General features: G+C 59.6%; 2 protein-coding genes across 2 annotated transcripts in view; one reads left to right on the top strand and one right to left on the bottom strand.

Annotated features, from left to right (window-relative positions):
• Positions 1-7,307: 7,307 nt before the first annotated feature.
• On the top strand, positions 7,308-14,282 carry BRI3 (brain protein I3). Its single transcript, XM_020900585.2, has 3 exons — positions 7,308-7,644; positions 8,118-8,220; positions 13,879-14,282. Exons 1-3 carry the CDS (start codon positions 7,506-7,508, stop codon positions 14,009-14,011), a joined length of 375 nt encoding a protein of 124 aa, XP_020756244.1. The 5' UTR covers positions 7,308-7,505; the 3' UTR covers positions 14,012-14,282.
• A 139-nt stretch (positions 14,283-14,421) lies between these two features.
• BAIAP2L1 (BAR/IMD domain containing adaptor protein 2 like 1) overlaps positions 14,422-20,463 on the bottom strand; it is a 77,245-nt gene continuing 71,203 nt past the window's right edge. Inside the window, exons 13-14 of the mRNA XM_020900586.2 lie at positions 16,572-16,609; positions 14,422-16,039 (exon numbers count right to left, since the gene is read on the bottom strand). Coding sequence (XP_020756245.1) covers positions 15,964-16,039; positions 16,572-16,609 — 114 coding nt within the window. The 3' untranslated portion in view covers positions 14,422-15,963. The remainder of the gene's footprint in view (positions 16,040-16,571; positions 16,610-20,463) is intronic.

Here is a 20,463-nt window from a genome sequence, read left to right as displayed (position 1 = left end):
AGTTGTGTCTGACTCTTTGCGACCCCGTGGACCGTAGCCTGCCAGGCTCCTCTGTCCATGGAGCTCTCCAGGCAAGAATACCACTCGTAAGTCGTGGTTTTTATCAAGGATCCCCTGAACAGTGGTATGAAATGGGCTCCTCTCCAAGCGTCCCAGCTGCCAGAGGTGGAATCCGGACTGTGACTTCTTCCCCGCGGTGGCGACTGCAGGCTCAGAACCTGAGAATCTTGGATTGTGAGGCCGCATTCTGTGCCCCCAGGGGCCAGCCCTGCCCCACTCCTCCAGGCCTTCTGCCCGCGATGGCCCGGCCCCCGGGGCCTTCTGCGTCCCTCATTCATGTCGCCCCCTGCCTCCTGCTGTCTTCTGGAGCCTAAGGGCGCTCTTCCCGGCCCCGTCCGTGGGCCCCCTCCTCCCGCCCAGGGGCCTCTCGCTGAAGCCAGCCATGTCCACCGTGCAGGCGGCAGGTAGGAGCGGGGAGGGTGGGCTTGGCTGGGGAGGGGATGGAGGGGGTGGGGGAGAGGGTCCCCTCTCCTTCCTGAGGACCCCTGCCCCCTCTTAGGCCTCCAGACCCGCCGTTTTACAAAGCCAGGGCCGCGTGGTTTCTTCTGCTTCTCTCTGCGCTTGCAGGAAAACCAAGTTGAAGGGCTCGCTGACAGAGTAATGATCGAGAGAGCGGGGATCGAGGCCCTCCCAGGCCCTGCAGGACCCTGGGTGATCAGGCGCCGGGGGGTGGCCACAGACGCCCCCTCCTGACCCCAGGCCGTGCCCTCTCCTCTCGGCGTGCGAGTGGTCCTTCGCTTGCCCCCAACCAGAGAGAGGCCCAGGTGTCACCAAACCCACTGCTCTGGTAAAGGGTCCCAAGTCCACGCGGTGGCGGATTTCAGAGAGAAATCCTGTCAGTCTGAGTACCTTTCACTGACGTCTGGCAGAGGCTGGAAATTCTCCCCTGAAAAAGATGCTCTGTCATCACAGAAGACAGAGCGAGTCCCAAAGAGCAGGCATCGTCTTAACAAGCGTCTCCCTACTGTCTGGACACTGGCTTTTTAAGACTTTTTCAATGCGGACCATTTTTACATCTTTATTGAGTCTGTTGCAATACCACTTCTGTTTTTATGTTTTGTTTTTTTTAGCCATGAGGCATGTGGTATCTTAGCTCTGGGCCAGGGATCAAACCTGCATCCCTTGCGTTAGAAGCTCAAGTCTTAACCATTGGACCACCAGGGAAGTCCCTGGGTCCTTTGATTTTGTAAAACCGGGAATGGCCTTCGGGAATGATCCAGCCTGAGGGGTACACCTCATGGTCTCTGGGCCAGAGCTCAGTCTGGAGCAGAGGGACTGAGGTGTGAACCCTCACCTGGGCAGGCGACCTTGAGCTCCGTTAAGACGTTCATGGAACATCCAGCAGGTTCCAGGCACTGGAGATGCAGAAAGAAGACACGAGGGGCTCAGTGGACCTGACTCAGTGGGGAGATGAACTCTCTCCCCTCGGTTAGGGTGGTACCCAAGTGTCACAGCCCCGATACGAAGTGGGGGTCCCTGCAGTGTCCACGCACACTCAGAGTGGGACACACGTGGACTTCACCCTTGAAATGGCGATCCTGTCGTGGAAGGTGATGAGGTGAACCTGCCCCCAGGAGAGGGGACACTGTTATAGTCCTGAGGGATGTTGAGTGTCTCTGTGTAAGGAAGCCGGGCTTCCAGAGCGAAATGACTTGTCAAGTCACACGGGGAGCGTGTGAGACAGGCAGAGTGGGGACCAGAGCACGCTCCCTCCCACAGCATCCACATGAGCTGAGGTTTCCCTGGGCTCTTCCTGCCTCCCGTCAGCAAGTCCCGGAGAAGCACCCTGCTCTGTTCCTCTGAACGTGGCAGTGATGAAGTGCACTCGATTCACCTCGCGTGTGGTCGCCACCAACGTGCGGACTTCGTGTTTTAGCCCACGCCTGGTCTAGACACGTCGGTGACATCTTTTGATGCCGCAGGGCTATTCAGAGGTTTTGAGTACAGCTGCGTGGTAACTTAGCCAGAACTTGCCATCTACTATCGACTCTGTTCCTGTGAGAATTACTAGGAAATTCTGACTTCAAGAGATGATTTCTGTGTTCCACTGCACGAGTGAGTGTGTTCTACCAGGCAGGATTATGCAGCGAGGAGCACCTCTGAGCGAACGAAGGGTGTGAAGGTGTTTTGGGTCCTATTTGTGGCTGCAGCGGGTCTTCGTTGCTGCGAGCGGGCTTCTCACTGCGGTGACTTCGTGGAGAATGCAGCCTGTGCTGCTCGCAGGCTCAGTAGTTGTGGTTCGGAGGCTCAGTTGCCCCATGGCACATGGGATCTTCATTCCTGGACTAGGGATCGAACCCATGTTTCCCGCATTGGCAGGTGGATTCTTAACCACTGAACCACCAGGGCAGTCCAGTATGGACTTAAATAGAGTAATCCATGCAGGCAGACCCCAGAGGTATTTTGGGGTTTGGTTCACCACAAAAAAGTGAGTCACAATTCTTTTTGTTTCCCCAGTGCATATAAAAGTTATGCTTACAACACCCTGTAGTCTGTTAATAGCACTATGTCTAAAAAACTTACATACCTTAATTTATTAATTTTTTTATTGAAGGATAATTGCTTGACAGAATTTTGTTGTTTTCTGTCAAACCTCAACATGAATCAGCCATAAGTGTACATATGTCCCCTCCCTTTTGAACCTCCCTCCCCATCCCCATACCTTAATTTAGATACTTTATTGATAAAAAATACTAACCATCATCTAAGCCTTTAGTGATCACAGCTGTGACATCAAAGATCATTGATCACAGATCACCGTCACAAATGTTAATAATGAACCAACTTGAAATATGGGACAGTTAGCAAAATGTAAAACAGACAGGAAGTGAGCATGTGCTGGCTCTGACAGACTTGCCATGGGCTTCACTTTCTTTAATTAAAAAAAAAAAAGCAGTATCTGCAAAGTGCACTGGAGGTCTGCCTATGCTTTCAGTAAGACTCACCACGTGACTTGCATAAAATTATTGCCTGTGTGGTATAAAAACATCTGTGCTTAATTTATAAAATATTTAGAAAGATTTGTCTAGTAGAACTGTAAGGCTTGCCACAGGCTTACCATCAAACTGAAAACTCAGTGTTTATCTAAGAGAAACATTTAGCAAATATTTGGTAAGGGCTTTCTCTGAGCCAGGCAGTCTGTAATCAGTTACAGTCTTGGATTTTGAAATGATATTTGCTTCCTCCTTTTTTTTTTTTGCCACAATCCCAACCATGTGAGATTGTAGCTTCTTGAATGTGTGAGCAGCCCATGTGACGGGTTGTTAGCACTTCTCAAAGCCTGCCAGAAAGGGCACCAACCTGCTTTTGGTTTCCTCTGACTACAGCTGAGGACAGTTCTTGGTGACTCTCAAGGTCTGCAGGGAGGGCAGTGTCAGCTTCCCTGCCCGCCCCCCGAAAACCCCCCCCACCTCCAGCCAGGGGACAGCGCGTCCGCTGCCCGACCACATCCCCTGCCGAGGGCTCCCAGCAAAAACATGCACACACACCAGTTAAAACCATATTCTCACTTCTGTGGAACTGGGAATGCTAAAATATATATTTTTTGGGGTTAATTTACTCATGATATAAAAGTGGATTAGGAGCAGAATTTCAGCGATCTGAAAAATATGCCCAGAAGGGAGGTTTTTTTTTTTTTCCTATTTTTAAAACTGTTTGACCTTGCTGGGTCTTCCCTGCGGCGCGGGCTTCTCTCTAGCTGTGGCGCCCTGGCAGCACACGGGCTGCTCACGGCCGTGGTTCTGCTGCTGCGGAAGCGCGGGCTCTGGGGCCTGCAGGCTTCCGCAGTCACGGATTCTGGGCTCCACAGCACAAGCTCACTAGTTGTGGCACACGGGATCTTCCTGGAACAGGGATCGAACCTGCATCTCCTGCACTGGCACGCAGATTCTTTACCTCTGTGCCGCCAGGGGAGCCTGAGGAGGTGTGTTTCTGTTAAAAGGAGCGCCCTGTGGCTGGCTTCTCTGGCGCATCTGGCATGGAGGTGCGGTTCCTTAGGGTCACGAGTCTGCATCTGGGGTCCAGAGACCCGCCTTCTGTGGCTCGGGGACTGGGGAAAGGCCCCGCCACCTCTCTGCCCGGGCTTCCTTGTTAAGTGGTTGGGGGACGCCGGTGCCTACTTCTCGGGATGGCCCCAGGATGAGCTGAGGTAAGAGGTGGCTTGGAGGTGAGGTTGCTCCCAGAAGCGGGTTCCTGCTTCACACAGAGGCCATCGGAAGAAAGCGTCCCCTCCGCCCACCTGCACAGGCACCCATGTGTCCAGGATCCCGCCAGGGACCTCATCCCCTTTCTCCTCCCCCCACCAGCCCTTCCTCCCACTCCCCCTCAGCATCTGATTGTTCCCAGCAACTTACGAACCTGCTGTTACTTCCCCTTCCATTCAAACACCCGCAAGCTAGCAACACACAAGAGCTGGTCCTTCTGGGCTCCTTGTGGGTGGACTCTCCCACCTCCTTCCAGACCTGTGCACCTTGCAGCCTGGCTCGCTTTGAATACCAGTGTAACACGCCCCGCCCTGTTCATTCTGCTCACCCAACCCCCCCCCCCCCCATTAGAGCATCAGCTCCGTGAGGTAGGGGGTCACTAGTGTTGTTGCCCCCTGGGGCAGAGTGTCTGCTCCAGAATATTTGGGGGTGGGTGGCCACTGAGATGGTCTCAGGTCTTTACTTGAAGAGCAGAGCTTCTCAGATGGGCATGCCTTCCTTTGGTCAGCGTGTCTTCATGGTATGTGAGTTTCAACTGTTGCTGGGCTCCTTCGCCTCCTTACCTGTGCACCCTCGGGGCTCCCCTTTTTTTTTTTTTGGATACCTTTAAAATATATATTTATCTGGCTGTGCCAGGTCTTAGTTGCAGCATGTGGGATCTAGTTTCCTGACGCGGGATCAAACCCGGGCCTCCTGCATTGGGAGTGCAGAGTCTTCTCTGCTGGCTCCTCTCAATCCACATCCAGGCCCTGGAACCACCTGAGCCAGAAACCTGAGCATCCGGAGTCTCCCGTATCCACTCTGGAAGCTGCCAGGTCTTAACAGGCTGTCCACCTCCCTCACACCTGACTCTCCTCCCGTCTCCCCAGCTGTCGCTTCCTCACTGACTCCCCAGCCTCCTTTCACCCCACCACCGAAGCCAGTCCTTCTCCTAACAGTAAACCTGATGCTCCTGCTGCCCCTTTTTGGCTTCCAGCAGTTGGGCCTCCCCCGGGGCTCTGGCCATGTCAGGCGACTTGGTGTCTCAGCAGATAGTGGCTGCTGCTCTCTGGATCCCAGTTCACTCTTCCAGGCATGCTCGTCCCCAGCCCTTTCTTGCAGGTGAGGCAGCCAGGGCCCCTGGGCACCTCTAAATGACCGCTCAAGCCTCGCTGCGCTGCCTTTGTGAGCTTACTGTCTGGCTGTTTCTCTTCTGCATCCCTGACCAGTTATCTTTCTCCCTTGCCATCTGTGCTGGGGTGTGGGAGGCGGAGCTGGGAGAGCAGGTCACCCCTGGCTCAGCCACGAGTGATGGGGAGGGGCCTGCTTGGTGGGAAACCCCATGTTCTCTCATTCACAGATATGGGTTTCCAAGCTCCAGCCGAGGCACCGCTGGGGGTAGAAATCTGTTACAGGAAGAGAAGGGAGCCAAAGGCTATGGTTCTGTGGAGTTTGATCTGTAAACAGAGACATTGGAGGAAAGGAAAATTAACCCTGAAATTGAAGGGACATCTGCCAACTTAGCTGGAGTCTGATAGGAAAGGCTTGATGGGGGGGGGGGGGGGGGCGGGGGTGGGAGAAGGATGCCCCCCACCTTGTGTCCACAGCTGACCAGTATTAGGGGGCCCGCCTGGAGCCCACTTTTTCTCTCTCCTTGGTGAGGCTTGGGGTTGACCCTCAGTGTTCCCTGGGGTGTGGCAGGGGCTGTTGGTTTCACTGCTGTCACCCTGTCTGGTTACAGCTCCAACTCCTGGGAAGGCATGGCCTCCCTAGGCCTCGGCTGGCCGAAGTCCCACTCAAGTGGGACTGGCCACTCAAGTCCAGCCTCCAGTCTGGACTGGGCACCCCCACCCCATGCCAGCCAGGCCCCCATCTGGCCCCCTTGTCCCTCTCCACAGGCTTGTTGGGAGGACCGCAGTTGAGCAGTACTGGGATAAGACAGGTGTGGATGGGGTCCCAGGAGCTACACTCCTGATAAAGAATCACTATGCTGTCTTATGAAAAGTTAAAAATGAGGTGGGGTCTGAGAGTTTTCCCTGAGCTAGATCAAGGTGCCGGTCAAGTGAGAAAGGCTGGGAAACCCCAAATGCTGCAGAAAGCGGGGAATGGGTGCAGGGGGAGCCACGGTGTGGCCACAGCGCGCACGTCTGTCAGGTTCAAGTTTAGTACCAAACTATTACGCGCTGGTGTGAGGCAGGCCCAGTGCTTCCGTGAGGGCGTGGGCCGAGCGGCCTTGGCGGTCCCGTTTAGGTCCCTCCTCTCCTCTGAGCTGTCTCCGGACTGTGGACCGGGGGTCACTACTACCCGGGTTGCTGGGAAGACTGTGAACCCAGGAAGAGCAGGGGACAGCGTCCGCCGTCCCCAACAGGGCAGTATCTGTGATCAGAGGCCGCAACCCCATACGTGACCGGCCTTGTCAAAAGAAAACCGAGGCGCTGGGCGCGAGCAGGCCCGGCTCGCCGCAGCTTCCACTGACCCTGAGCGCTGCCCGACCCCGATCCGGGTTGCTTCAGAGGCTGAGTCCCCGGCCCTCCACCCCTGACGGCGACGACCAGGGGGCGGCCCGGGGACCCGAGTCTCCGGGCCCGTCCTCCGGGCCGTCCCCGCCCCTCCTCCCGGACGGGTGGTTTCGGGCCCCCGGACGCCTGGCGGGCCTGGGGTCTCCGTCCTCCGAGATCAGGATCTGGCGCTGGGAGGGCGCGGCCGACAGGCCTTATAAGGTCACGGCGCTGGCGCGGCGCCTCTGGGAGTCGTGCGTGTGCGTGTGTCGGGGGGTCTCCTCGGGGTGTGAGGCCCGAGGCCGCGGACGTGGAGTGGGGGCGCCTAGTGGGGAGGCGCGCGGGGTCTTCGTCGACAAGGCGGCCCCTTTAAGCGCGGCCGGCCCCGTCCCCTGCGTCTCCTCCCCGCCCCCCTCGGCCCCCGCGGGACGCCCGGCGAGGAGGCGCGCGGGGTCTCTGTAGACTAGCGGCCCGCGGGGCGGTAGAGGGAGGGCGCGGCCCCTTTAAGCGCCGCCGGCCCCGCCCCCCGCACCTCCCCCCGCCCCCGCGGGAGCCGCGCCACGTGACCCGGGTCTTGTGACCGGCGGGGGAGGCGCGGGGGGAAGCCCGCGGCGCCCGCCTCCAGGGGCCCAGCCCCGCCGCTGCCGCCGCCGCCCGCGAGCCGCGGGTCCTGCCGCCGGGCTTCCGCACGTCCGAGTGAGCCGCAGCCGGGGGCGAGTCCGAGCGGGAGCGGGAGCCGAGCCGGGCGCGGGGGGCGCCGCCCGCCATGGACCACAAGCCCCTGCTGCAGGAGCGGCCGCCCGCCTACAACCTGGAGGCCGGCCAGGGCGAGTTCGCGTGCGCCCCGCACGGCTACGGCGCCATCGCCGCCACCCCGCCGCCGCCCTACCCCTACCTCGTCACAGGTGCGCCGGGCGCGGGCCGGGGGCCCGGGAGCGAACTTCGGGCGGAGTTCCGCCGCGACCTTTAACCCCGAAACCAACTTTTCTCCGGACGTGGCGGCGGCGGGGGGCGCGGTCGAGGGGAGACCCCGGAGTCCGGCGCGCGCAGGGGGTCGGGGACGGCGTCGCCCCGGGAACCGGAGGTCGGGCCCCCGAATCTGGGCACCGCGCGAGTGCCCTGAGCCCACCTGCGGGGTCGTTCGCGCCAGGTTCACCCTTCCTAGGAAGCACATCCATCTCTCTGCAGGTTTAACTTTATTAAGGAGACGCTGTCCACAAGTTAACGCTTATTAAAGCTCATAGTGGGTACTTAGTGGACGCAGCTGTCGTCCTGATTTTGAAAAGGATGCATTTGGTGGGGAGGGGGAGGGCAGGAGAAGTGGACCTCAGACCCTCTTTCCTCCCTGCCGTCTTCTCATGTGTCTTTCTGCCCACAGGGATACCCACCCACCACCCCAGGGTCTACAACATCCACAGTCGGAATGTCACCCGGTACCCTGCCAATTCCATCGTCGTGGTCGGAGGCTGCCCAGTCTGCAGGTATGTCCCAGGCCTGGGGGCTCCAGAAGCCACTAAGGATACGCTCAGAGCCTCATAAAGGCAGGATCTGGGGAGACATGGTCAGTCTCCGGCCAAGCTGCTGACCTGCGCCGTGGGAGAGAGCACGCCGGTGGTCCTTGGGTCCATACAGGGTTCATGTGGCAGAGGGGGCTGGGTGTCTGTCCCTCTCCCCCCGTTGCTGTGCTTTTGGGGCCATTGAGCCCCGTGGGGATGGGATGCAGAAACGTCAGCAGTTGGACTGACAGCCTGCTGTCGCTGGTTCTGGGACTTGCACGTTGGCTCTGCAGTTGCTTCTGGAAGGTGGCCAGAGGTTCCCTTTTCCCCGGGAAGGGTCCTGTTTGGAGAGATGGGTAGGAGGGCCTAGACTCAGGTGACCAGTGTCCTGGAGGGCTGGGGGTGACGGGCAAGGGCTGCTACGTCCACATCCGGCCCGCAGCTGCGCGAGGACAGGGACGCGGAGGTTCTTTGTTTGGGTGGGAGCGGTATTTCATGTTCTCAAAGTCCAGCCGCCAGAATCTTCTGTTTTTATAGGGCCTGAGATGTAGCTAGTAGATGCTTGTCCTGAGGGTTCAAATTCCCTGCCCTTTGGTGGATTCCAGTGCATGGACAGTTCAGAAAGTCGGGCAGACTTGGCCAGAATCGGCTTTTCTGTCTGCTAGGGGGCAGCCTGTGGGGGTAGGGGTGCGGAAGTTGGAGTTGGTGAGATGGAATTGAGAAACTCTGGTTTCCTTAGTTTCAAAAGTGTATCGGGCAGGCCCTGAGCAGCGTCCAAGGGAAGTTAATAGTTTGAGTCTTGGGCATCAGCCGTGTGGGGAGGACTGGAGGGCCGAGGAAGAAGGACGCCTACAGATGGGGGCAGAACTGGACCCCCCCAGAGCCAGCCACGTGCTTGCTGAGGGGGCGGTGGGCAGGGGAGAGCCCTCTGCATTGCGGTGGCCTGGGGACCCCAAATGGCAGACCTGAAAGAGGTGTGTCTTCTGACACAGCTGGCGACAGGCTGGCCTTTGGAGAACGTGAAGGGGGAAAGGAGACAGCTGGCCGCCTCCAGAGCCGCTCCCTGCCCCGGGCACCTGTGGGCGGCAGAGCCGATGGGTTGGAGGCACGTGGATGGGCTTGGAGCGGGGAGGTGTGGCCCGGGAGGCTGGTCACATGCCGTGGGGCAGGGCAAGGGTCAAGGTTGGTCCTGGCCGAGAGGGCCATCGGGGGAAGTGGCACAGCGGGGTGGGGAGAGGGAACCGCCACGCTTGGCTTCCAGATGGGTCCTGGGCGCCTAGGTCTGTGGGCGCGGCTCAGCTGGGCGACTCCAGGGGCTTGTTTTGGGCATGAGTGGTCTTGAGCCATCTCCTAGGCAAAGGAGGGTGTCAGGCTGGCAGCCGAGTAGTCTGAGGAAGGCCCCCGGAGCGGAGCCCTGCAGCTGGGGTTTCAGTACCCTGTGTGGGGTCCAGCCGAGCCGGGTTCCTGTCCTGGCTGTGCCGGCGGGCCCAGTGCCCCATCTGGGCAGGGGGACGCTGGTGGATGCTCTGCCGTCTGGCTGGCCCTGGATGGAGGAGAGGAGACCAGCAGTGGGTCCTGGGGGCTGAGATCCCCGAGCTCCTCAGGACGGAGCGATTCCCCTAGGGTGGGAGCCTGGCTCCCGCCCTCAGCCCTGTCCCTCTGCTCTTCTGGGAAGGGGTGTGGGCTCGGCGCTGGCGAAGGCTGGGGGCGGTGGGGGGCCCTGTATCCGGAACAGGCTTCCTTCCTTGGGTTGGGGTCACAGTCCTCCCGGCCTCTGGGCGGTGGGCGCAGCGAGAGGGGAGCACGTGTGCTGAGGACAAGTTTCAGGGCCCCGGTCGGGCCTTACCCCCTCGCTGCCTCTGAGGTTAGTTCTCTGTGGCCCTGATGTCACTGGAGGACAGAGGGCAGCAGCTGGGCTTCTCCGTGGGCGGGGGCCAGGTGTGTCCAAGGAGCCTCTCAGCTGTCTGGGGAGTGGGTACCTCCAGGAGGCTGGGAAGGGTCCCCTGGGGACTGGCTGGCCTGTCTGGCGGCGGTGGCGGGTTGGGAGACAAGACAGCTTGTCCTGTGACTGAGCTTCCTTCCTTACCAGCCGGCCCGTCTGCCTGCCTGGCCCGTCTGCCCTGGGAGCCTGGCAGGCATCTGCAGGAGTCACACGTCCGTGATTCCCCGAGCAAGGCCCGTGCCACTGGGCCCTCTGCCACCATCAGAGCCCCCGTGGGTAGCCTGACCCCGTCTTCCCTTTTTAGCAGCAGCAGATGGGTGCGCGCGCTCCACCCCTGGCTGCTGTGGGCCGGGCACTGCCTGGCCCAGGCCTCGGCCCTGTCCTAGGCGGTCCTGCCCCGTTGCGGGGCCTATCCCAGCAAGCGGGATAGGGAGGCGGGGCTGTGTGGGGCGGACCTGTGCAGAGGGCCCTGGCCTGGTGTGGAGGCTGGAGGTGTGTCCAGGCCCAGGGTCCTGCTGGGCGCCTCCGGGTGTTGGTCCTGGGGTGACCAGAGGGATGCGGGGGGCTCCGGGGTGGCCAGGGTCTTGGAAGCCGAGACAGGTGTGCGGGGGTCAGATGCTGCCCGCAGGCCAGGGCAGCGAGGAGGCCGGTGCCCCAGCCTCCCCTGCTCAGGGGGCATCCCCGGTCTGAGCCCAGCCCTGACCGCAGTGGGCAGGGTGTGCAGAGCTACTGGGGCATGCAGCCCCATCCTGGGGCATCCATCCTGGACTGAGCCTGGTGTCCCCTGATCCCCTGCGGGCCTCGGGCCTCATGGGTCCCCCGTCCCCCTCCGGAGGCCCTGAGACCCGTCGTCGGGGGAGGCCTGCTTGGAGTGGGGCCCTGGGACCCCGGGTGGGGCATGTGTGTCCTGAGGGGATGAGACGTGACCTGATCTCTGAAGGGGGCTGCCAGTGCTTTGGGGCGCCCTGCTGTGTCCCCACCTGGCTCTGGGCTCATGGCTCCTGGAAGAGGCGGAGTCCTCCGGCCCCTGCCCAGGAAGCTGGTCTGGTGCTGCTTGTGCTGCTCCTGCTGCTGGGGCGCAAAGGGTGGGGGGCGCAGAGGGTGGGGGCCCTGGCTGGGTCTGGGCTGCTCGCAGCCCCACCAGGTTCTGGTCCAGCTTCCTGGGGAGGGGGCCCCATCCGGCCGAGCGCCCAGCTTCTCCGTGAGGTCAGAGGCAGCGAGATGCGTGTGTTTAGAGTTAGCTCCCTGATTTCTCCATCTTCTGTATCTTCCTCACCCCCGTTGCAGAGGAACCTGGACGGGGCTTTGCTCAGTTGGGACTCAGAGCCAGTTGGTAAAGAGCTGAGCTGACCGGGGCTCCAGAGGGGCTTGGAGGAGGAGCGGCCAGGTTGCTCAGGAGGGGCTGGCAGGATGGGCGGGGGGCCCACGGGGACTGGGTGGTTTGTACCCTGGGCTTCTTGCCGCGTCAGGATCGGCCTAGAGACCAGCCTGAGTTTTTCAGTTTAAAAGATTCTGGGTTTTTAAAAACAATAAATCACAGCCACCCTGCTTTTGTGGCACAGGCAGGCAGCATGCATCGTCAGAAGCGAACGTTTTTGCAGCAGGATGCACGCGTTCCTGTGGAGTGGACACGTTAGGACTGTAAACGGCCGCATGGTAGTTGAGGTTACAGTGGCTGCCGGTTGAGTTTGTTACCAACTTTGTTAAAAAGTCCCGCTTTCAGAGCCTTTGGTGTTTGAGGCTGTAGTTCAGAGGTGTGGTCTCAGGGCGCCCCTGGGTGAGGCTCGGAGGCCCCTGGTCCCTGGGGCTGTGGGGCAGGGTCAGGTCTGGGTGTGAGCAGAGCCTCACTCCCTGCCCGAGGGGAGCGGCCCAACTCCTCCCGAGACCCGGGGTGGCCTGGCCGCCCTCTGCGGGGGGTGAGGCGGCTCATGCCATCAAACCTGGACTCCCACCAAGGGCGTGGGAAGGGCTGCCGCTCTGCTCCGGCTGGAGAGAGGGAAGGATCTGCACAGAAAAAGCCGCGGTCAGCGGGCTGAGGCGCGTGGGGTGGGCTGTCGGGCATCGTGGGCTGGGGCGCGATGTCTGTGCCCTCCCTCAGGCCGCCGAGGACCCCACGAGCCCGCCCCTGTGTGGTGTGGACTGGGTCTGGGTCTGGGTGGGCAGTTATTGGGGTGGGCTGCTGCTGTTTGACCCCAGAGGCCAGGAGACGTGCCAGGGGGCTGTTCGTGTGGATGCAGCACCAGGCTGTGGGCCAGCCCTGCCCCTGCGCCAGGGGAGGTGGATGCCGCGAGGCTCCTCCAGCCCCCTCAGCGCGCCCTCCCGGCGAATCCTGGAGCCCCCTGGGGGACGCATGGGGTTCTCGGCTGTGCCTCTTAGCAGTCTGGGCCTTCAGTGAGATGACGGGGCGTCCAGCCTGGGTGGGGCTCGGGGAGCGTCTGTGGGTGACCCGGGGGGCAGGCCTCTCCTGAAAGGTCTCAACTGGTGTGGCTGACCCAGCCGGGAGGCCTGGGCCCTTGTCCCCTGCTTCCCCATGTTCTGACCGAGGGCTGTGCCCTGGGGGTTTGGCCCCAGGTAGAGAAGGCGGGGTAGGTGCCCCCCAGCCACGCTCGTGGCCTCAGGGGCGCCCCCGCCCGCCGGCCTGCCCCATGCCAAGTGGCCCTGGCTGTGGCAGCACCCCACCCCCACCAACCGCAGCCCTCATGCTTCCTCAGCGGGGGCTCCTGCCTCCTGGGCTGCGGGCCTGGAGCCGGGCAGCTGCGGTCTGGGCGGGCTGGGGCTCAGAGGTGTGGTGACAGCCTCGCGCTGCCCCTTGGGGCGGGCCTGGCTCGTGGGCGGCTTTGCTGCCGACTTCTGGGACCTTGCCTGAACTCAGCTAGGGCCTCCAGGGGAGGGCAGAGAACCTCAGGGGTTCACCGAGAACCCCCATTTGACTTTCTGCAGTGTCGCAGGGCTGCTGGAGTGTGTGTTTCCTTGAGGTGGTTCCTTCCGGCGTTTGCGGGCTCTGGGGCTTCAGGAAGATGGGGAGGGCGTGGGGTGGGGTGGGTCCCGGTTCTCCCGCAGCTCCGGGGTGGGAGGGAAGCGGTTCTGGGGCTGGGGGCTGGCGTCGGGGGTCTCACTTCAGCCGTGAGGGCGTGTGGCAGCTCCTCCACCCGCCTCGGGGGTCTTGGAGAAGGACCCCGACCCTGGGTGGTGATCTCTTGGCGATGTGGTTGGGGGCTGGCCCCTCGCGATCCCAGGGGTCTTAGACTGGGCATGTGGAGGGTTAATGTGACTTTTTCCAAAGAGGAGCTTTGAGATCAAACCTCCCAAGGTAAGTGACATGGTGTGAATCTGGGTGATCTCAGCCTTTCACTGAAACCTGCTGCCCCCTCCTCCCACCAGTAAAAACCCCACAGATTCCAAACTGTCACTATTCTTGGAGTTTTCCTCTAGGGAATGGAAAAATAAGTCAAAACTTCCCAACAGTGGGAAAAAATACTGTAAAGTGACTTGGGTCTCGTGTTCTTGGCGACGTGTCTATAGGAACCAGCCTTCGCCGCCTGTTCCCGAGCGCTGTGGCGGCGCGTTTCCTCTGCAGCTGCCCCTGGCGTCCCCTCCGTGAGCGGCATCCCCAGGCTTGGTCGCTGCAGAGGGTGGGGGCGCCTCGGGGTGGCCTCAGGCCCGCGAGGGCCCTGACCTGCGCGCCCGCTCTGTCTCTGCAGGGTCGGGGTTCTGGAGGACTCCTTCACCTTCCTGGGCATCTTCTTGGCCATCGTCTTGTTCCCCTTTGGGTTCATCTGCTGTTTCGCCTTGAGGAAGCGAAGATGCCCCAACTGTGGAGCCAACTTCACTTAAAGGGAACACCACACCTGGCTTTCCCACACCCAGCTATCTTTTTCTAATGTAAATGTCGTGTACAATAGCTTTATTTGATGAAGCTTCAGGACTGTTTTGTAAAGTGAGGCGGGTGGACGGGGCGGGCGAGGGGCACAGGGTCGGAGTGAGGACACGGGCGGCTCTGCTCCTAGCTGAAGGAGGCTCAATAAAGCGCTGCTTTTATTTTTCGCAGTCTTCAATTTGAGAAAGGTGAGAAATACTGTTTTAAATAAATGAGATCCATACCATTGTTTACCTGGTTGCTTCTTCAGTGTGTGCACGCTGTCACTAAGTTTTGTTACGGAAAACACACAGGCGCACCTCTCTGGCCCTAACCCCCCCAACACCACGCAGTTCGGGCGACCTTCCCTTACACAGCTCCAAGAATGTGCCTGTTTTCAAGTTTTTATTCTTAGAACGAAGCCTGATACCTTGACGTTCGCAGAGCACGCACCCCATGCCCAGGATCCACGGCCCGGCCTCTGTCCTTTGAGCAGGGCGGTGTGCGCGGCCTGGTGACCCCAGGACCCAAGACCCCCGCGCCGCAGCCTCACAGTCACACGACCCCTGGAGCGGGTGTGGGACCCCCGCCCCTTCCCCTGACTCACGAGCCTCCAGAGCCTGCCCCCACGGCAGGAAGGAACCGGCCCCGGGACGGACCGAGTGTCGTCCTGGCTGGTGGACACGGCTGCTACTGCAGGACAGCTGCCCCAGACCCCCGCCACCGAGGGGCCGCCCGCGTGGCCCACCAGCCGGGGGGCAGGGCCAGCCCCGGGAGCACCACGCCCCACACTGTTTACCTGCCCTCAGTTCTTCTCGCGCTCCGAGAAGAACGCATCACGACCGAACCAAAAGCTGTCACCAGGAGCAAGACCCCCGCGCAGTGCCGGCCTGCGTGTTTTCTCGCCCCTCATCACCTCCAGATGGTGCTGGCCCGCAGCAGAGACTGGCCCAGTGCTGCTCTGACTCCTTGCCAGGGCCCAGCGCGGGGTGGGGCTGGGCTGAAATGCTCCCCCTGCCCGGCACCCAGGGGTCCTCCTAGCTTCATTCAGGCTGCTGGGCGTCTCAGTGCCCGACTGAAAAGGAGAGAAACTTGCACCCTGAGAGGGTTCAGAGTAAACGGTGCTGGAGGCGACTGTGGTTGACTAGTGTAGCAAGAGGCGCCTGGTCCCGTCTGTGAAGTCTCCCGAGGCAGGTGCCGGCCTGTGAGCCAAGATCCCACGAGGCACGTGAGCCCGGCGGGCTTCTGCGGGTCATCCTAGTGAGGTCACTCGGCCCTAGGCTCAGTCCCTCTGAGAACTACTCAAGTACTAAGACCCCGGCTGTGACAGGGCCAGGCGGATCTCAGGGCTCGAGAGCTGGCTAAGTCACGAGAACCTGTGGGATGCTTCATCTTGGCTAGGGCTATAGTAAACAAATTTTAAAGTTAAATAAATGTTATACAATATCCTCATAATTTATATTGCTTAAGATTATTTGCATGCTAGGATGCAAATTTACATAGTATCTTCTTTAAACATAATGCTATTTAAGAGCACATGCTTTATAAAACTGTGATCTCATTTGCATTTGGGTGCAGAAAGCCAGTCACAAAAGCATCCACTATCCCTTACTCTGGCTATTAAAAAAAAAATCAGAACATTAAACAAAAAGTGATACAATAAGGATTGGAACCAAATTTACTATTTTCGAACAGAATAGGGAAAAACTTTTAAATGATTGAGTTGTAACTAAACTGATTTATCTTAAAGAAATGTGTAAACCCAACCATGTTAACTTAGAAAATGTGTTGATTTGCTCAAGTGGAATACACACAAAATCAGACGCTCTCTGGTGAAGTTTTACAACTGGATGGCGCTTGCCACACACAAACCTATCGTTTCCCGAGCGAGAGCCCAGTGGGGAACCAGGAGAACGTTGGAGCCGCCTTCTCATCGGATGATGGGCGCTGAGCGGTCATTTGTCACCGTCGGGCGGAGTTTCACAGTAGCAAAGGGGTTCTCTCCACTGCAGGGGGCGGGGCAGGAAAAATGTTGGCAGAAATACGCCAAGACAGGGATTTGATTTGAAAACAGCCAGTGACTACCCTTGCTCTGTAACATACACTTCTATAAATTTCAGGCGTTTTCTGAACATTATAAAGTTACTTTCTGGGATGGTTCTCTCCCCGCTGCCTGTTGTAAGCACTAATTGTTTTGTTTTGGACTCGGAGGGGACTGATCCGAGGCCTCAGGCCTGTGGGGTCCTCTGGGGCTGGGCGCTGGGCGCTGTATGGGCTTGCTTCTGCCTTGATCCAGAGGGAGGGCCCGTCCTGGAAGGCTGTCCTACCACGGCCCTCCCCGCACCCGAGGCAGGACCGCGGGGAGGAGGGCGCCCTCTGTCGGCGGGGGTGCTTCCCTGGCGGCCAGTGGTTAGGACTCCGCACTTTCACTGCCAAGGGGCCCCACGTCAGTCCCTGGTCTGGAACTAAGGTTCAGCGAGCCCAGGCCTCCTGGGATGAGCCGCAGGGAGAGGCCCTTGGGGGAGGAAGTTAACTTACCTGAGGAAAGGAGGCTTTGCAAACCCATTTGCATTGTTCTGTGGGAAAGAAAAAGAGGACGTTTATGGGAAGTTTGCAGTGAGACCTGAGGCTACAGATATCTGAAGCCCACAGCTGCTGAAAGCGCAGGGAGCTCCCGACAGTGTCCATTCACTGGGGAGGAGACATTAAATTCCCCCGGAGGAATCGGGGCCAGAACGAGAGAAGCTGGGGAGCCTGGCGCCGGCCCTCACGAGCGCGGGCGTGTCCAGCGGGAGGGCACGGGGGCGCTGCTGCTCGCCTGGTCTGTCCAGGTGAGGACTGGCAGTCGCGGGTGGCTTCCGGGAGCCTGGTCCTCACGGATGCCGTGAGGAGCAGTAAGTCAGAAGGAAACTTGTTGGGTTTCGGTGCCCACAGACTGCTGTCAACTGCCAGCCAGAGACCTGAGCTTGTAGGGAGTCCCGCCGGCGCGGGGGGTCGGGGCGGACGGAACAGCACAGGCGCCGTCTCCACCTTGGGGAATTGCCCAGCCTCCGGCTCCCGGGGCTCAGGTCCGGCATGGCCAGGGGCCAGGTGAGAGCCTGTCCTCGCCCCCGAGACCTCTGCTCCGGCTGCCGCACAGGCTCGCTGTCGGAGCTGGCTGCCCAGGAGGGGGCAGTGTCACGCCATGTGACCAGCGCTCCCTGGGGACGCTCTGTGCCACTCTGGACATACAGACCTTCGAGGCGGAGGGAGGCTGGCGGCCCAGGGCTGCTTCTGACCTGTGCCTGAGGGTCTGGGCCTCTGGACACACCTTGGCCTGGACCCGGGGCCAGCCAGCTCATCCTGAGGGGGCACCCTGCCACCAGGGCAGTCAGCCTGGCACCCCGATTCCCTGTCTCCCCTTCGGGGGGAAGCCCAGAGCAGCTGCCTCGCTTGTCAGCACGTTTCCACAGGGCTTGCCCAGCAGGCCTTGGCATAGGCTGTTCCTGTGTTACAGGGGGATGGAGGGCTCATTTGCGATTCTACAGACATTCCCCGATGTCCGTGTGCAGCCCCAAGCGTGCTCAGGGCGCCTGGCGGGGAGCCGAGTCCCGGCTGTGGCTCAGGGGTGGTAGGGGTGTCCTCCCACCCGGGAAGCCTTCTTCCTGCTGAGCAGGTAGCGGAAACCCCCTTCCTGCCTGTCCCCGGGGCAGGACACGCCCTCGTCTTGGAGAGGGCCCCTGCTTGCTGAACATCAGCGCCCCCGCTGCCCTCGAGGCAGAAACCTTGGAGCTCAACGGAACTGTGAACCGAGCTCGGTCGGGGTCTCACGAGCTATGTCATCCGGGACACGACACTCGAGAAACAGACGGTGAAGGAGATGCATCCGAGTCCAGCCCTGGTGGGGAAGTGGTGAGAAGTAACAGCTCGTGCCACGAGGAAGGAGGGCAAAATGACCCTTAACAGGCCGCCTGAAGCCACCGGCGCTGGTGCACGTCCCGTGCCCCCTTGAGCCCGCTCCGGTTGGTACAGCAGCACAGACGGGGGGCACCAAGGCACTCGGCGGGCACTGGCAGCACCCGGTCCTAACAGCAGGGCCGTCAGGCGGGGCATTCTCTGCCACAAAAATCACAAAAATCATATCACCTAAAAAGCAGCAGTGCTTTCATAGCTCAGTCTCCCAAGGCAATAGAAGTAAAAACAAAACAAACGGGACCTAATCCTACTTACACGCTGTTTGCACAGCAAAGGAAACCATCAACAAAGCGGAAAGACAGCCTACGGTCTGGGAGAAGGATTTTGCAAGTGATTCTGCCAAAAAAATCTTGCCTTCTGAAATATACATATAGCTCATACAAGTGAAAGTGTTAACCACTCAATTGTGTCCAACTTTGTGACCCCATGGACTAAAGGCTGCCGGGCTTCTGTCCATGGAATTTTCTGGGCAAGAATACTGGAGTGGGTAGCCATTTCCTTCTCCAGGGGATCTTCCTTATCAAGGGATAGAACCCAGGTCTCCTGCATTGCAGGTGGATTCTTTACTGTCTGAGCCACTTACCTGGCTAGCTCGTACAATGCAATAACAAAAACAACCCAATCCAAAGGTGGGCAGAAGACTTATCAAATAGACACTTCTTCAGAGAAGACACACAGATGGCCAATAGGCACATGAAAAGGTGCTCAACATCACTGATGCTCAACATCACTGATTACTGGGCTTCCCCGGTGGCTCAGAGGTTAAAGCGTCTGCCTCCAAGGCGGGAGACCTGGGTTCAATCCGTGGGTTGGGAAGAACCCCTGGAGAAGGAAATGGTAACCTACTCCAGTATTCTTGCCTGGAGAATCCCATGGACGGAGGAGCCTGGTAGGCTACAGTCCATGGGGTCGCAAAGAGTCGGACACGGCACTCTGATTACTAGGGAAATGCAAATCCAAACTGCCATGAGGTACAACCCTCCCGCCCACTAGAATAGTCACTGTTAAAATGCCTACAAATAACAAACGCTGGAGAGGGTGCGGGGAAAGGGGAGCCTGCCTACACTGTTGGCGGGGATGTAAAATGGTGCAGTCACTGTGGAGAAGAGTGTGGAAGGTCCTTAAAAAACTGAAAACAGACTTGCCCTCTGATCCAGCAATTGCACCCTTGGGCTTCTGTCCAGATAAGAATGTAATTCAAAGAGCTGCATACACCCCAGTGCCCACAGCGGCCCTATTCACAGCAGCCAGGACACGGCAGCTGGGAGGCAGCCACCAGGGGTACCCTAGGCTTCCCGGTGTTCAAACTAAACTATGGGTAACTGATGGCACTTGGTGGCTGTGTGCGTGCAAAATCTACACGTAATCGTGTCGAGCTGCTGTGCCAGCTTCCGTGGACCCCAAGGTTTGGCTGAGATAGAACCTGATTTTCTGCAGTGTTACCAGCTGCTGTAAACAGCTTAGGGAAGATGAGTTACCAGCCCTGCCAGGCATGAGAACCTCTGAGATACAGAATCCCAGGGCTGAGGCTCCGGCCCTCGTGCTCCTGGATGGGCCTGTTGTGGGACCTGCTCCTTGACCATCACCTTCCAGGTTGGTTTCTACATGGAATCTTGTTCTCTTTTGGGTGAGCTCTACCTGGCTGTCCTATATGGCGGCTACTCACTGTGTGACTAGATTAAAATGGTTCTGGCACATTTCTCTCTGACCCATCAACTCTCTAGGTGGTTTACTGATGCATAGGTGACTTGACCCTATGCCTCCTGTCTTTGCAAGAGGCCATCAGGACCCGGTGAAAAATGGGCGTCTGCACCTGCCCCCTGGGGCTCTCCTGCGGGCGCACTGGTTATCTGTCTGCCCCGCAGCTTGGCTGCCGCTCTGACCCGGTACGGATGAGATGCAGGAACTCCTCTCATAGACGGGACAGGGCGGGCAGAGGCGGTGGTGTCGAAGGCTGTGACAGAGGTGGTTTTGTCTCCGGCAGTTTGCAGAGGATCGTGAGATATTACTTCCCAAGCTACAGCAACGGAGATGGAACAGCAGTCAGCCGCCACCCAGGCACCAGGCCCTGTGCTGCCGCCTGCGAGGCCTTGGGCTTCTTCAGAGCCCTTCCTCCAGGACTCGGCTCACACGCTCGCGCCCAGGAAGCCGCTTCGGATGCCCCGCCCTGGAGCTGGAGCCCTCCCCGCCTCTGCCCCTACACCTCCTCCACAGCCTCTTCATCACCGCTCCCTGGACTGGACTTCTGGGTTGGTCTGCTTCCCTGGAGCCTGGAGCAGGCCTGGACTGTAACCAGCTCGTCAGTAAACGCTACCCGGACGAGGCCAGTGTGACCTGCAGGCCCTCTTCACAAGGTGTGCCTTCAGGTGCCCGCTGACCATGTCTACCAAAGGTTTCAGCTGGTCAGCGGAGTCTGATGCCGTGGAAATGTTCGCTGCTAACGTTGCTGTGAGCTCACTGTAGGTATCAACTCTAT

Source organism: Odocoileus virginianus, chromosome 33 (genome assembly GCF_023699985.2).
Source record: "Odocoileus virginianus isolate 20LAN1187 ecotype Illinois chromosome 33, Ovbor_1.2, whole genome shotgun sequence".
Lineage (NCBI taxonomy): Eukaryota > Metazoa > Chordata > Mammalia > Artiodactyla > Cervidae > Odocoileus > Odocoileus virginianus.
This window is presented reverse-complemented; position numbering and strand designations above follow the sequence as displayed.

Excerpts from the sequence above, each read along its gene's own strand:
- BRI3 (XM_020900585.2), top strand. The coding sequence starts at position 7,506 with ATGGACCACAAGCCCCTGCTGCAGGAGCGGCCGCCCGCCTACAACCTG. Across the intron at positions 7,645-8,117 it reads CTACCCCTACCTCGTCACAG|GGATACCCACCCACCACCCC; the intron begins GTGCGCCGGGCG and ends TTCTGCCCACAG. Across the intron at positions 8,221-13,878 it reads GGAGGCTGCCCAGTCTGCAG|GGTCGGGGTTCTGGAGGACT; the intron begins GTATGTCCCAGG and ends CTGTCTCTGCAG.